The sequence below is a fragment of the Struthio camelus genome, chromosome 4 (assembly GCF_040807025.1).
Source record: "Struthio camelus isolate bStrCam1 chromosome 4, bStrCam1.hap1, whole genome shotgun sequence".
Taxonomy (NCBI): domain Eukaryota; kingdom Metazoa; phylum Chordata; class Aves; order Struthioniformes; family Struthionidae; genus Struthio; species Struthio camelus.
The window spans coordinates 73788923-73803016 of record NC_090945.1 but is presented as its reverse complement, the minus strand read 5'-3'; the positions used below and the strand labels follow the sequence as shown (position 1 = coordinate 73803016).

Genomic DNA, 14094 nt, shown 5'->3' with positions numbered 1-14094 from the left:
GGCTCCTTTTGGCATTGATCAGAGACATACAGATTCTCAGACCAGTGTTCACAGTAAGTTCTGTCTCCTGCCCCTCAGGTCTCATCAATCTTTTTCTCTGCTCCTCTGATATTGACCTTTACTAGAGTTACAGTCAAAAAGAGAAGCTATGATGTTAAAAATCAATGGAGATCTTGCTACAGAGCTCAAAACCATGACCTGTAGAAAATGATCTTGTCTTTTTGGGCTACTAAAAACAAAGCTTGACTAAAGCATCAAAAGTAACAGCGTGACACTAAAGTGCATGAGGTAATTCGTAACAGAAGACTGGGTGAATTTGCTTCAAGAAGTTCACAGATTAAATATACTAGTTACAGAATATCATTTTGTTGCAAACATCCAGCAATAGTCCATTTGCTATTAAAAAGGAAATTTTACCATTTTGAAATCTGAAGATTTTACAGCATCGATAGGAAACAAGAACGCATACATATACAGAATAAATAACGCTGGCATATTTGTTCAAGCAGTAAAAATATTCAAGTAAAAACTAGGAAACTGAATGCCTATGGGCATGCCAACACAGGGATATTGACCAAAACACATATAGCAGAACACACTGGAAGGTATTTCTTTTGGAGTCATGTACTCTTGAATACACTTCCAGAAAGGGTGCAGAGATGGTAGTTATTCTAGAAGAGCATCACATAGGATTTTTGGAATAGTGTTCATTCTATAAGCACAATCCTGATAGCCTCATTGCTTTAACAACAAATCCAAAAATTTCAGGGAACAGTTTGCAGTTCTTTAATAAAGGTTTGTTTGCTACCAAACTTCCTAGAATCTGAGTGACACTTAAGAGCAAAGACATAGACATATTAATGACAAAAAAAATCCTTTCATTTGCTAGAAGATGCTATATAAGCATATCTCCAAAGGGGAAGGTGTTTGATATATTACTCTTCGGAAATGGGAGATTTAAAATTGTTCATCTGAGGGTAGATTGTCTGCTATCAATGTGCTTTCAGAAGAAGCTGATCTGTACATTTTGTAACAAAAATTAATGTTCTAATAGCTTTTATGCGTCACCGGATTGCACTATTGAGCTTTCACTGTTGAGAAGAGCCAGTCTGAGTCTCTAGAGAAACCTCCTACTCACTTTCCATAAGCTCCAGAAGTTCACTGGTATTGTGTGCAGTACCTATGTAGGAGTAAAGTTTCTAAAAAGAGGCATGTTCCACTTAAAAGTAGACACTAGGCATCAGGTCATGAACATGTTTTGTTCCCACTGAGTATAAGGACACAAACAGAAGAGCTGACTGGAGAAGCAGAAATATTTTATGGAACAAATGTCATTGTTTTGTTAGGTTTTTTTTTTTCCTAACTTTAGATGATTATTTACTCATCTGTGAGGGTTAAATCCTTTCATCCATTCAGAAAACTGCTAGTTTCTTATCTTTTTGCAAAACATGGGCTTGATGCAATAAAGCATACGTTGCACAATGTTCTTCCATGCGCTTGAGCTTCCACATCACAATCTCATGACGATCCTGCTTGCTCTAAGAACAATTAAAAACAATTAATTTATATTAGCATATGTTGTCAGGCATTCTGCTTTTAAAGGTGGTAACAGTGAAGGGAGAGAAGGGAATGACATTCCTTTAAAGTGGTGCTGAAATCTAGGACTCAACTTTGCTTTCTCCAGGAGCAGGAATGCCTCTGTAGACATGACAATATATTGTCTTAGTCACACCACAATCACAAATCAACAAACAGCATTATATGGAAATGGGAGCAACTTCTGCACCCCCACAAAGTGAAGGTAAATTGTCAGGAGAGCAGCGGAAAAAAAAGCAGGTAGGTGGAAGACTAAGAGTGATGATATTATAGATACTATAAATTTTAAAAGTGGAGGAAAAAACTATTCTTAAAAGGTATTTTTTTCTAGCATAGCTATTATTGTACAATGATCATTTAAAGTAATTTAAAATAATTTCACACATACAAGTAATGAGACAGCCCTTCTGCTTTTTCTACACAGGATTCTTCATGGCAGGAGCACCCCTGATTAAATTTTTTTTTAATCAAGAAGTGCTGAGATAATGCTTTAATGTGCTCAAAAACTGGAGGGTTAAAAATAAATAAGCTTTTTGTCATTTCTCAGTTGAAATTTATCATCATTAACCCTCCCTGCAAAACAAAATCCTCCTAAAACAAACCAAAACACCTAAAGAAAAGCAGCGTGAGAAAGAATTGAAATCATAACTCTCACCAAGCCTACATATTTTTGTAAGTGAAGATTGAAAGTTATAACATCTACACAATGCTCAAAGAAATTTCAGTGATTCTGCAGTGAGCCTCTTCAACACACATACACTCTATCAGTTCATTAACTTACTGCCTTAAACAGATTTGCAAGTGCCTTATTACACTGCTTATCAAGCACTTCAGAAGTTAACACCAATTCTCTGCAAAGGCAGTTACTTCCCAATTTACTTTTTCCAGTCTCATCTTCTAACTTTTGCAATGAAGCAAGCCTTCTGCTATTACGAAGGGCCCTCTAACAGCACAACAGTTTCAAGTCTTTTCTATGCTTTGATTAATGCGGTGTAACAGGGATTTGTTGCAGTTATATCTGAAGATGAATATTCAGGTATTAGGTGCTTCTGACGTTTCCCTCAAAAGCCACTGCAAGAATGTCTACAGATGTTAGTCAGTCTCCAGAAGTTCTTGCTGTTTATGAATTCGGGTGCATTACATTAGAGACTTGGTGAGGAAGACGCTTTGAGCTTCCAAATTGTTCCCATTTATTGGGTTTTGTTTACACAGCAGAAGACAAGTACTGGATTTCTTTTAAAAGAAAGTAAATTGAAAGATTGCATTCCAACTGCTAGGTTAAATTTAGACTTGATTAAATTTAGTATAGAGTAGAATCTACAGATGTGTACAGTATGAACCTTGGGCCCTCAGCACCAAGTGCTTTACAGATCCACTTCTATTTCACTGCATTATTCACTGATATGAACATTGCTCTTCTCCTCCCACCCTTCTGCTGCTCATTTCTGTCCCTCTAACACTTTGGTACTGAGGTGGCACAAATGTTTTGTGATCATGCACTAAACCAGATCAGGAAATATATCCACCTGAAAAATAACGGAGGTAGAGGATGATTCACCTAGAGCACTTCTCTTAATCTGGTTCACTGTGAGACTGCAAAAATGTTTCCTGCTGGCCCAGCCCACTGGGTAGGAACGAATGGTGAGGACAACTTCACTTTGGAGAAGCAGTTTTTCATCCCTAAGCAGCACAGAGGTACCTGACCAGCATCAGAACACGTGCCCTGCAGCTTCAAAGACGCAAGACTTATTTCTAATACAGGAAATACATTCTGTTAATCTTAGCTATCTGCTGAGGAAACCATTTATGTATTTTAAATGGTGAAAAAGGCCATGATGGAGAAGTATTTTCTCACATAAGGGGGTGTCCAATCCCACTCCCACAGAAGGTAAAAACACCAGAATGCTACTGACATGGATAGCATGAAAATGCTGAAATGCCTGAAAATGCTAATTCCCATGGTTCTACAGTGAGTATGACCGTCCCAAAATGTTACCTGAGAACACAGTCATTAACCTCTGTTGGGATAGAATCTTTATTCCACAGTAATGCTTGATAAATGAGCTTTCAAGGAGCCTTAGTAATTACAGGCAAAGTTTGAAGGGACATCAATAAACTGACAGATAAATTGTTAAGCAATTAACACTTCAAGGCACAGTCCTCCCCTTCAAGCCATCAAGGATTGCTGAATTTTCCTCAAGCTTGGCACAAACTTTTCACTATTCCTCAAGAGTTAATCTGTAAAAGCAAGCTGTCAGGAGCTGAAGATACAAGTGCTAAAACAGAGTTTTGAAGCAAAGGTTCTTTGCAACCTTAACTGGAAGGGGCTAAGACTTGGAAAATATTTGTAAGTTAGATTCCCTGTTCATTAGTCTTCATTGAGCAATGCACTGGAAACATGTAAATTGTTTAGAAGATTTTTTGTACTATTTATAAATTCTAAGTTACACAATTTATAAAATAATCCTCTTCTGAGATTAAAAAAACCCATAGCCTTCCTAAATATGAAGCAGAACACCACATCTTTACAAACAAAACATAAGAAACTGACTCCTGTCTGCAAAGCTCTCAGTACAAATACCTTCTCCTTATGTTCTGGATTCCAGAATAAGAGATTTTTGTGCCTATTTCCCAAAGAGCAAATACAAAAAAAGGTAAAGTTAGTTCTCTAACAAAAAAAGATGTCTCTTCAAGCACCACAACTTAGTTTCAAGTGCTCTCAAAACTATCCAAACTCTCACCTTTGAATTCCTACCTGATTCAGCTTCTCCAGCCTTACTGGTCAACAAGTACACGTGAATGATGCAGAAAACAAATAAACACCCTTTCACCTGCATACCAAAAATTCACCCCTTCACACTGCTTCCTAGATTTCTCTACTGTTCCAGGATGTCCCCTTTTACCTTCCTTTCTGTTGCTGACTGCAAGATATTTCCCTATTAATTTTTAGGATGACACTTTACATGCTACAAAGAAACTACTGAGGTATTACAAGAAAGAGACACACCTCCAGATAACCTGCAGCACAGTAAATATTCACCTGGCTGAGCAATGACTTGAATTCAGACATCCCAGGTAAGTATCCAGCCACTACCATATTGTGAAAGGTTTCTCTCAAACCGGCTTTTCTGAGCTGAAGAGTGAAACATCCACCAGGCCACAGAAAGAGCCATTTAGTAGTTCAGCAACACAGAACACTCATGTGGATTTATGCATCTCTTCCAAACAGGTTACATTAACAGCAGCAGTATCCAGATACCCACATCTCAACTAAGTGAGGATGTTGATGATGCTGTCTTTTTTTCTAACTATGCTCTATGCACACATACAGGAAATTATTCCACCCCAAGAATGATGTTTTTAAGCCTATTGGGAAATTCAGTGCTGGGGCCTCCAGCTCTGAGCTATTTCTTTGTGCATTGCTTTAGTTCTCTGTATCTGAAGGAAGGAACATGCATACCAGAGCTAATGAAATATAAACGCCAAGAATATGCAAGTTCTTACAGGGCAGTTAGCAACTGAATAGAAGTTTTGAGGGGCTTGTGCACCCAGGAGGCAAAAAAAAAGGTTTTTTAGGAGATTTGCATCTTGGTCTGCTTCAACAGTCTTCAGACTTCATCACCAAGCAGGCAATGGTTTTCCTTGCTATAGACCATTTTTCTCTTGACCCAAACAACTAAACTAATGGGAGAACATTTTTGTTTAAGCAACTGACAATTCTCCTGTAATTTCCTTACGAGAATACTCATGACTCACTGGTTTTAAATTTCAGAAGCCCTAATTAGGAGGACCCATTCACTAATAAACTTCCCGTCTGGGCACACCCATGAAAGAGTAACAACTCTGACTTTTACATAGAAGTCAACATATTGTTACTCATTACATTCCTATTACATACACAAAACCCAGTAACTTACATAGGCAGAAGCTTTCTAGAGAACATAACAGCTTCGGGTAGGAGTAGGAACGAACGCCACTTAAAACAAACCACAAAACACCACGATCTACAAATTATCTTAAGGTTATCAGTTGAATATTCGTGCTTTCATCAAATCTAGATTTGATTCACATATGAAGTGTTTGAAGTATTGTTACTTCCCAATATGAAATGAATTATTTAAGGAGTAGCAAAAAATTACCTAGTGATAAATTCGCAGACGGTAGACTGAAAATTGCTAATAAAAAATTCTTTTAGTATATGACCCAAACAAAATACATATCCAGTTGAGGATAAGTATGTGCTTATTAAACGCTTTATTGAATGGGAGCCAGAGCATGCATTCTTTTCCTGGATTATGCTGCAAGATACGGATAATGCTGTAGGACTAAGAGATAGCTGTTTCTGGGAAACATACTACTTAATGTTCATATCGATGCTATAGCTTTATACCCAAATATATGAGCAGAGCTTTGGAGGAAAAGGTACAGACGGGAAATATAGGTGCTTTTGGCAAGAATATTCCAAGGACACAAGGCAGAGAAGCCTTGAGGTAAAACTGTTTAAGGACAATGTTTTTAGATGAACACAGCACATCTTCTCCCCAAGGAATCATAGCTGTTTACTTAAAAATTAAATTATTTCTAACAAATTTAGGTTTTCCACATTTTGTTCAATACACAAGTCATCAATAAATAGAAAGTGTTCTACATCTTTAATAATATTTATTGTAATATCTTCCTGTACAACAATGTGCTGGCCTTTTCTGTTCTTTTTTACATCATTCGTGGTTTCAGTCAGAGGATACTAGTGACACATAGTGACCGTTTAAAGTAATTGACTCTCTAATTGTCCAAGGAAGAAGTCAGAACTAAGCATTTCCCAAGGATTTTGTTACATATAGTGCATGTGTCCTTTCAGAAAAGGAGAACACACAACAGAACTACACCCCATGGCTAAGAGATTGGCTCCTTCATTCCTCCTGTAACTGTCAGCAATGTGGTCTTTTATCTATTGATTAGGGCTCCAGTGACTCTAGGGAATACCTTCTTTGTCAGTTTGAGTATTTTGGAAACTGCCAAAGTGCCACTTTTCTGTTTGAAAGAACATTCTTTTCCTATTTATGTTTCCACAAGCACATACTCGAGTGTGTGAATTTCTGAGGACTTGTAACGCTCTTCCTCTTACTAAAATCCTTCTTTTTAAGTTTTGATGACCAAGGCTGCAGTGGGTTGAAGAATTCTCTGCAGCCCTTCTTTCAAATGAGATTTCAGTTCCAGAAACTGTTAGTATTACAGCAAATGACATGATTCAAAAATGACAGAAGACGACAATATTGGATGAACAAACGTTTTTTCACTGTCACATTTGCTATTCAAATTCACCAAAATCTTGGCCGTAAGAGACTCTGGCATGATAACAGCAACAGCAGGCCATTCTGCAGCATTAAATACTTGAATAAATTAAGAAGAGGATGGAAAGGGCAATTACAGTAACACCAAGCACTGAAAAGATTTTCATGGAAACAGTTTTAAAGTAATCAGAAATGAGTCGTGATTCCAATAGAGTGCTCGATTATCAGTGCACATCGAGCACATCAGTGCTCGATATTCCTCTTTTGTAAGAGCATAAACAAAAGCACCTGCAACAAAAAAACACCACAGGGATGCTCAATCATTCACAGGCCTGTAAAGAGATAGAATTGAGACAAGGCATGTTTTTAAAAGCCAGATATTTATAAAGAATTAGGAAGTCTCCAAACTAGCCAGAGAAGAATGCCTGACAATCTCTATTCAATATACCACTGGATAGATAGTTCACATTCATTTTCATAATCTTGCATGAATGTGGGCACCAACAAGAGAAAACTAGGCTTTCCTTTTTTAAATGATACTATAACAAAGCCATCTCCATGCTGCCTTCCTAATGTTGCTATTCTCCTCTCGTTGAAGCATACTAAGGAACTGTAGAATGAAGAAAGGGAGAAAACACACCTGTCAGTACTGATCCTAAATTAAGAACGGTGTGATTAACATCAAAGTGTCAATTCTTCAAAAACTCTGAATTATTTTACTGGTGGGCGAGATGAGAAAGTTGGTAATGACACCGTGAGGTGTGTCAGAAATTCAGATATCCAAAAAAATCTGTATTTTCTCAGTTTAGAACGCACCCATTGGTGCCAAAGAACCCATAAGGTTTGAAAATCAATTTTAAGTGAGATGCAAACAGTAGATGTGCTAATAGCCACAGTATTGTCCATGTGCAGAGCTCACCCCCATCTGATGCATCCCAGGTAGACATTCTTGCATTCACAGATTAAATAATTTTAAACTCTTGGATAAACTTATAAGTTGCTGTACTGAAGGTAATATTTACACATGTAAGCGCATGCACATAAACTATTTCAGAACCAGAGGCCCAGTTTTAAAAAAAGCTAAAGAGCAGTAGTCTTGCTAGACTTTGTATACAAAAGTTACTGCACAAATGCTAGATTATAAATTGATTTTAAACTGTAACTCAGTCACCGAATACAGGAGGTAGACTTTTTTCTTTCTACCTTTCTCTCTACCTAGCATGAGACATTTCTCTCATCCCACCATCGCTATTCATAATCTTACCGCCCCAGTGTCAGCCTATTGAGTTTCAAAGTACCATTCCGACTTTGAAGTTGTATCACGATTCTTAATCCGACTTCTTATTTGCCTGCTAATCTTAACTTCATTTCTGTTGCTCTGGTTTCATATATCAGTTTAGGCTCTTAGTCTACATTACACCAGTATCTATTCATCCATATTAGAATTCATATGAAAGCTATAGTTAGCATGCAGTCTAGCCAATTAAAGAAACTAAACTGAAACCTTAATACTTTATATTAAAATACATTTAAGTCTTCCTGCCAGTTTTACGAACAAATCTCCTTCCTGCTGCTCCGCGCACACAGAAGAAAACACTGGAAAAAGAAGCAGCAAAATAAGCAGCATAAGAACAGTTTGTCTTCTACAACAATAGGTTAAAAAACATTAGAGAAATTTATCTATCTGCCTGACAGTTTCTCTTTAAACAGGGTTTAAAACACATACATATACACAGACATATACATAAATACATATATATGTGTACACACACACACACGCATGTACGTATCTTACACTAAACATCAGGAGATTGGCAGATAAAGTCTTGCATAAAAATTGCTTTCATACTCACCATTTTTTTCAGCTCTCTCTCTACTATGGTAGTAGCCAGGAGCTGAAGAAGAAAAAGGTGCAGCATCTCCTGCAGGTGGTCCAGATTTCTGACTACTCTCATTGTGGTCCACAGCAGCAGCATTCAGTTGGGATCTTCCCAGATGCAGCTGCGAGTGAGAGGGACTTGAGGGGGGATCAGGATCGGAATTCATTTTAGCTGCAAAAGAAGAAAAGAATAACGATTAATGATTACTATGTAAAATCAAAGCAAAAATTTAACAGCTGAATGTATGTATACAATTAGTTGAACAAAAAGTCCAGAAAGGGGTAAGAATGCTGGCACCTTCTTCAAGATGTATTTATACATTCTTGTATAATTCCAAACATGAGCAATTACGGAATAAGCCTTATCATATATAGAATTACTCAAGAATAGCAACCGTCTTTTCTCACAACTAAGTAAGAATTTGTTTCCAAGTACAGACAGGCTCTAAAATTCATGGAACGATCCTGTAAATACTGCATAGCTCCTCTGAATCTAACTTTCTGCTTACCTGTGGAAGAGATAAAGCACCTATCTTTTATAGAGCAGTACTGACATGTCTATACTGACAGCAAAACTCACCGAGTATGGAGGGCCTCGTTCACAGCTGCCACCTCACATAAGCAACAGGGAAAAAACAATGAAAAGAAGGCAAAGGAGGAGAAGGCGTGGAACTCCATCACTGGAAATGAGTGTAAGACAGACTGGGGGAGGGACACCCAAATCTGCTCTTGTGAAGATATTTGCAATAGAAAGACAGAAAGAACTTACCCAAAGTTAAGTTCTCTGACTTTATTTCCTATTAAGCTACTATCTGATTTTATGGAATAGAATTTACCCAAAACCCACTATGGCAGAGGGGGGAAATGTCTTGCAATTCCTTACAGAAGGAGGTCGTACAATTCCCACTGTAAACCTTCTCCTATAAGGTAAGGAAATCTCTGTTCTAGAGGAAAAGTTTCCTTAAATCAGTAAGTAAACTGTTATAAAAAAAGTACTGATTTAAAGTTTAGCTTTTACAAGACAGGAAGTATATACAAGATAGGAAGGTATGCATGTAACATCAGAGTATGACACCTAGCAACTCTAGCTGCTCAGAGGCAATTCTCTTGATTTTAAGCAATTCACAAAGAACATCGTAGAAAGCATCTGCCCACAAACCATACTTTAAAATTCTGTATGTTCAGAGCACCGACCTGGAGATGCTCCCATAGAACTAGAAGTTACACGGCCAAAATCAAAGAACAGACACCTAGTTTAGCTGAAACTTAAATTCTACTTAAAGAGAGGACACTAAAAAACATGACAGGATGCTAAAAGCACCCGCAATGCTACCACTGTGATATGGACGCTTTGCAGTTCAGACAGCTCGCTTGCCTGACTCAGCTTGCCGAAAACATTTTACTGAGAGAAGCAAATGCACTTTTGCGCTACAGCTCCATATCAAGATATATATAAACCCCTAGAGCTCAATTCAAACAGGCCTCGGAAAACACAATGACCAAAACACTCTCCCAGCAAACCGGCAAGACTATTTTCTTAACCGTTCATTACACGGTCACAGAAAGTTGGCTCGCAGCTGGTTTCACACTTGACCTCGGTGCTTTAAAGGCGAGGAGGTGAGTAAGGTAAGACACAGCGAAGTCCTGGGCCGGTAAACAACGAAGGGGGAGCGGGGGGCGCTCGGCGGCTGAGGGCTGCGCAGCCCCGGGGCCGCCGCGGGCCGGGCCGGGCCGGGCGGGGGCCAGACCCGGGGCCGGGGCCGCCAGCCGGCCCGAGGGCGGCGCGCCCACCCGGCCGCCAGCTGCGGAAACCCTCCCGTCCCAACGGTCGCTCGGCACCAAGGCCGGGGAGTTTTCTGACCGCAAGCGGAGGAGCCCTGCCCCATTTTAGGACGCGAGCAGAAACGAGCTCCTAACTCCGATTTTAGCGCTTAGGCCGTGATTTAAAAAGAAAAGGAGAAAAGAAAAAAAAAAGGAAGGAAGGAAGAAAAAACAAGGCTTTTCAGGAGCCCAGGGACCCGCGCCGACAACGCACCTCACCGCTGCCGAGCCGCCCTGCCCCGGCGGCGGCGGGACGGGGAAGCCGGCGGAGGCGGCTGCTCCGCCTCGGTCCCGGGCGGGAGGTGCTGCCTTGCGCTGCGCCCCGCCGCAGGGCTCGCCGAGCCGGCAGGGCCGAGGCAGTGGCACGGGCTGCCAGCGCGCAGCTTGGCGGCGGCGGCTGTTGCAGCGGGGCGCGGAGCGTCGGCAGCGCCGCGGAGCCCCCCGCCCTAGGGGCGGCCCCGGCCCGCCCCCCGGCCCGCCCCCCGCGCCGCGGCGCCTGGCGAGGGGGCAGCGCGGCTGCCACTCACCTCCCGCCGCGGCCTCCGCGCGGCCCGGCCGGGCGGGGCGGGCCGGGGCCGGCAGGAGCAGCAGCAGCAGCAGGAGGAGGAGGAGAAGGAGAAGGAAGCGGCTGCGGCCGGGGGAGGCTGTTGCCCGCGGGGGACCTCAGGGAGGCGGGGCGGGGCGGGGGAGCTCCAAGATGGCAGCGCCCGCCGGCCCTGAGGGAGGGCGGCTGAGAGCGTAATGAAAGACATGAATTTACTCCAAAACGTTGCCGCTGTCCTGGCAGTAAAACTCTTTTTTTTTTTTTTTTAGAAATAATAAGTTATTTCTCATTTTTGAGCCACTTAAAAAGCAAAGCAAAACAAAACCTCGGTCTGTGCGTGGTACTGTGAATAGCTTCTAATGAAATAGAACCACCAACTCCAAACAGGAGATTAAATTTGAACTTGGGACTCATTCAGATGAGTAATGAGTCGCTTCAGCTGGTTTTCAGGAGTTCCAAGTTTGCAGCGCATCACAGGGAGCTGTAACATGTCTCAATTTTTTAAATGCCAGTTAGATCCTGCTTATTACAGAATCAGAATCACAGAATCGTTTAGGTTGGAAGGGACCTCTGGAGGTCATCTAGTCCAACCTCCCTGCTCAAGCAGGGTCACCTAGAGCATATTGCCCAGGATCACATCCAGGCGGGTTTTGAATATCTCCAGCGAAGGAGACTCCACCACCTCTCTGGGCAACCTGTTCCAGTGCTCTGTCACCCTCACAGTGAAGAAGTTTTTTCTCAGGTTCAGATGGAACTTCCTGTGGTTCAGTTTCTGCCCGTCGCCTCTTGTCCTGTTGCTGGGCACCACGGAGAAGAGGCTGGCCTCATCCTCTTGACACTCCCCCTTCAGATACTTGTACACGTTGATCAGATCCCCTCTCAGTCTTCTCTTCTCCAGGCTGAACAGGCCCAGCTCTTGCAGTCTTTGTGCAGTCTATTGACCTCACTATGCGTGTTTTTTTTTTTTTAAATCCTCAGATAAAAATGGTCCCCCGTGTCCAGGCTTTCCATAGTGAACAGGTGGAAATGAGGGTGGCAGCTGGAAAAGCAGCTAACAAGTGTAAAATAAAGCCTCCCCCTGCTGCTTGTGCCCCTTCCTTTGCAGCACGAGGCGCAGTCACGCAGGGCATCAGCCATTCCAGAGGAGTTAAGTTCAAGGTTAAAACTGCCCCCGCCGAATACTAACCTACTTAACACTGAAACTCAGTGTAACGTATATTCTGTGGTTGCTTATGACCAGTCTTACACTGGATTAATGCTGTTGCTGACCTTGATCGGATCCTTACTTCAGAAAATGCCCGCTAAAGCACTGCAGTAAATGGATTGTCATGTTATATACATGCACCTATAAATACACATAATGTTACTGAAAGTGAACCAAACTCAAACATGGTAGCAGCTTCCATTATCAAGCCCACTGATTTCGCTTCGGCTCACTTTTCCCACGAATAATTAGTTTGCATTTGGCATTATGACAATTGCCAATTGTTACAGCTAAAGAGAAGAAACATGGAAGTACTGTAATAATTCATTGCAGCATTTTTTTAGTTTCACTTACATACCATGATTAAAAAATCCTATTGCAACAAGAATAAAATAAAAAAGCCTGCAGTTCAGCCTGTTTCTTTGTATCATTAGATACTCAATAATCCTTTTACAAATATTTTGTAAGTTTACAGAATGATATTAGTTGACTTTAGCTGGTTTCTGTAAATATTGTTTACTCACGATACGATAAAATGTAGTATGAATGATAGCCAGAACACCTTACACGCAGTACTCAGGTATAAGTTGAAATTAATTACTCTTTCAAATGCTCATCGGTGAGTTCTAGAAATATAAGTGAACGGGGACATCTAATGATCCAGGTAACTCTCATAAAGCCTCTGTTAAGCTGCGGTGACTCTGGAACGTGCTACAAGCTCTGACGTTTTCGCTGAAGTTCTGTTGTAAAATTTCTATTCCAGCACTTAGGCAGGTGTGTAATACTGAAATGATTAAAAAGGTCTGTCTCTTAGAAAATTAAATAACAGTAAGACAGGATCATGCTGAGCAACATCTTGTTATTAAAACAATCAATACAAACTGATTTACCTCTTGTATTGCTGAAATGAAATCATATATGTAGCATCGCTTGCATACAAGCAGCTTCTCACTGGTCCAGAGAATGAACTATTCAGGCAAACAGTTCCTAAAAGGAAGATATAAGGCAGTGATAAGCCAAGAGAACAGATCTGAGTGAATCACTCCAGTGATTAGCCTTGAACTCTGTATGCTTGTCACAACACCTTTGAATAGCAGTCCATTTCTTTAGTCCATTTTACAGTCAGAAACAGATCTGAGGTAATTAGCCAGGATGCTTCTGGAATACGGTAATCCTAACAAAAAAAATTACTGGCAGTACTGTTGTTATGAAAGAAGGACTGAGAAATTCATAGAAATGTCATGTGCGTCTTCAGTAATTATATATCATGAAAGGAAGACATAATTCCTTGACAAAAGGAAGACAAAAGACAAAAAAGGAAGTAATTCTGTATTATGAAAACAGAAATATCTAAGTGATGTTAAATAACCTATCCTAAAAGTTGTCTTAAAATTACCTCTTTTTTGCTCCACCTTTCCAATTAAGAGAACAGCTGTTATTTCCAAATAATAGGCTTAGCTGCTTACTCTGTTACACTCATTTAAACAGTATAACTTAATTGACTGAGGAATTACATCAGCATAAAATTAGTGCAGTTAAAGGTCCAGCGCGCCTCATGAGCAGCTGGGATGCTATTTTTTCATTAGGCTAAAGGACCAACTTAAACCAGACCTTTTTTTTTTTTTTCCTCCAGATAGTATGTAACCCTAAAGCAGTATGCATTTTCTGCCAGAAAGGGCTTAATGCTCTTAAGCATACTGAGATGATAGGTGTAGAATCCGGAGAAGGAACAACGTGATGCCAGTGCCTAGGACATTGA

The 14094-nt window shown here is 40.6% G+C and overlaps 1 protein-coding gene across 4 annotated transcripts in view; it reads right to left on the bottom strand.

The window, feature by feature from the left end:
* The window catches only part of WFS1 (wolframin ER transmembrane glycoprotein), a 64869-nt gene that overhangs the window by 27145 nt on the left and 23630 nt on the right, over positions 1 to 14094 (bottom strand). Inside the window, exons 4-5 of one of the 4 annotated variants that reach the window (XM_009686233.2) lie at positions 13226 to 13322; positions 8741 to 8938 (exon numbers count right to left, since the gene is read on the bottom strand). In XM_009686233.2, the coding sequence (XP_009684528.2) occupies positions 8741 to 8933 (193 nt within the window). In that variant the 5' untranslated portion in view covers positions 8934 to 8938; positions 13226 to 13322. Of the gene's footprint in view, positions 1 to 8740; positions 8939 to 9346; positions 9420 to 10801; positions 11053 to 11114; positions 11198 to 13225; positions 13323 to 14094 lie in introns of those variants that run through there. The other 3 variants (XM_068943405.1, XM_068943404.1, XM_009686234.2) reach the window with 3 other exon arrangements.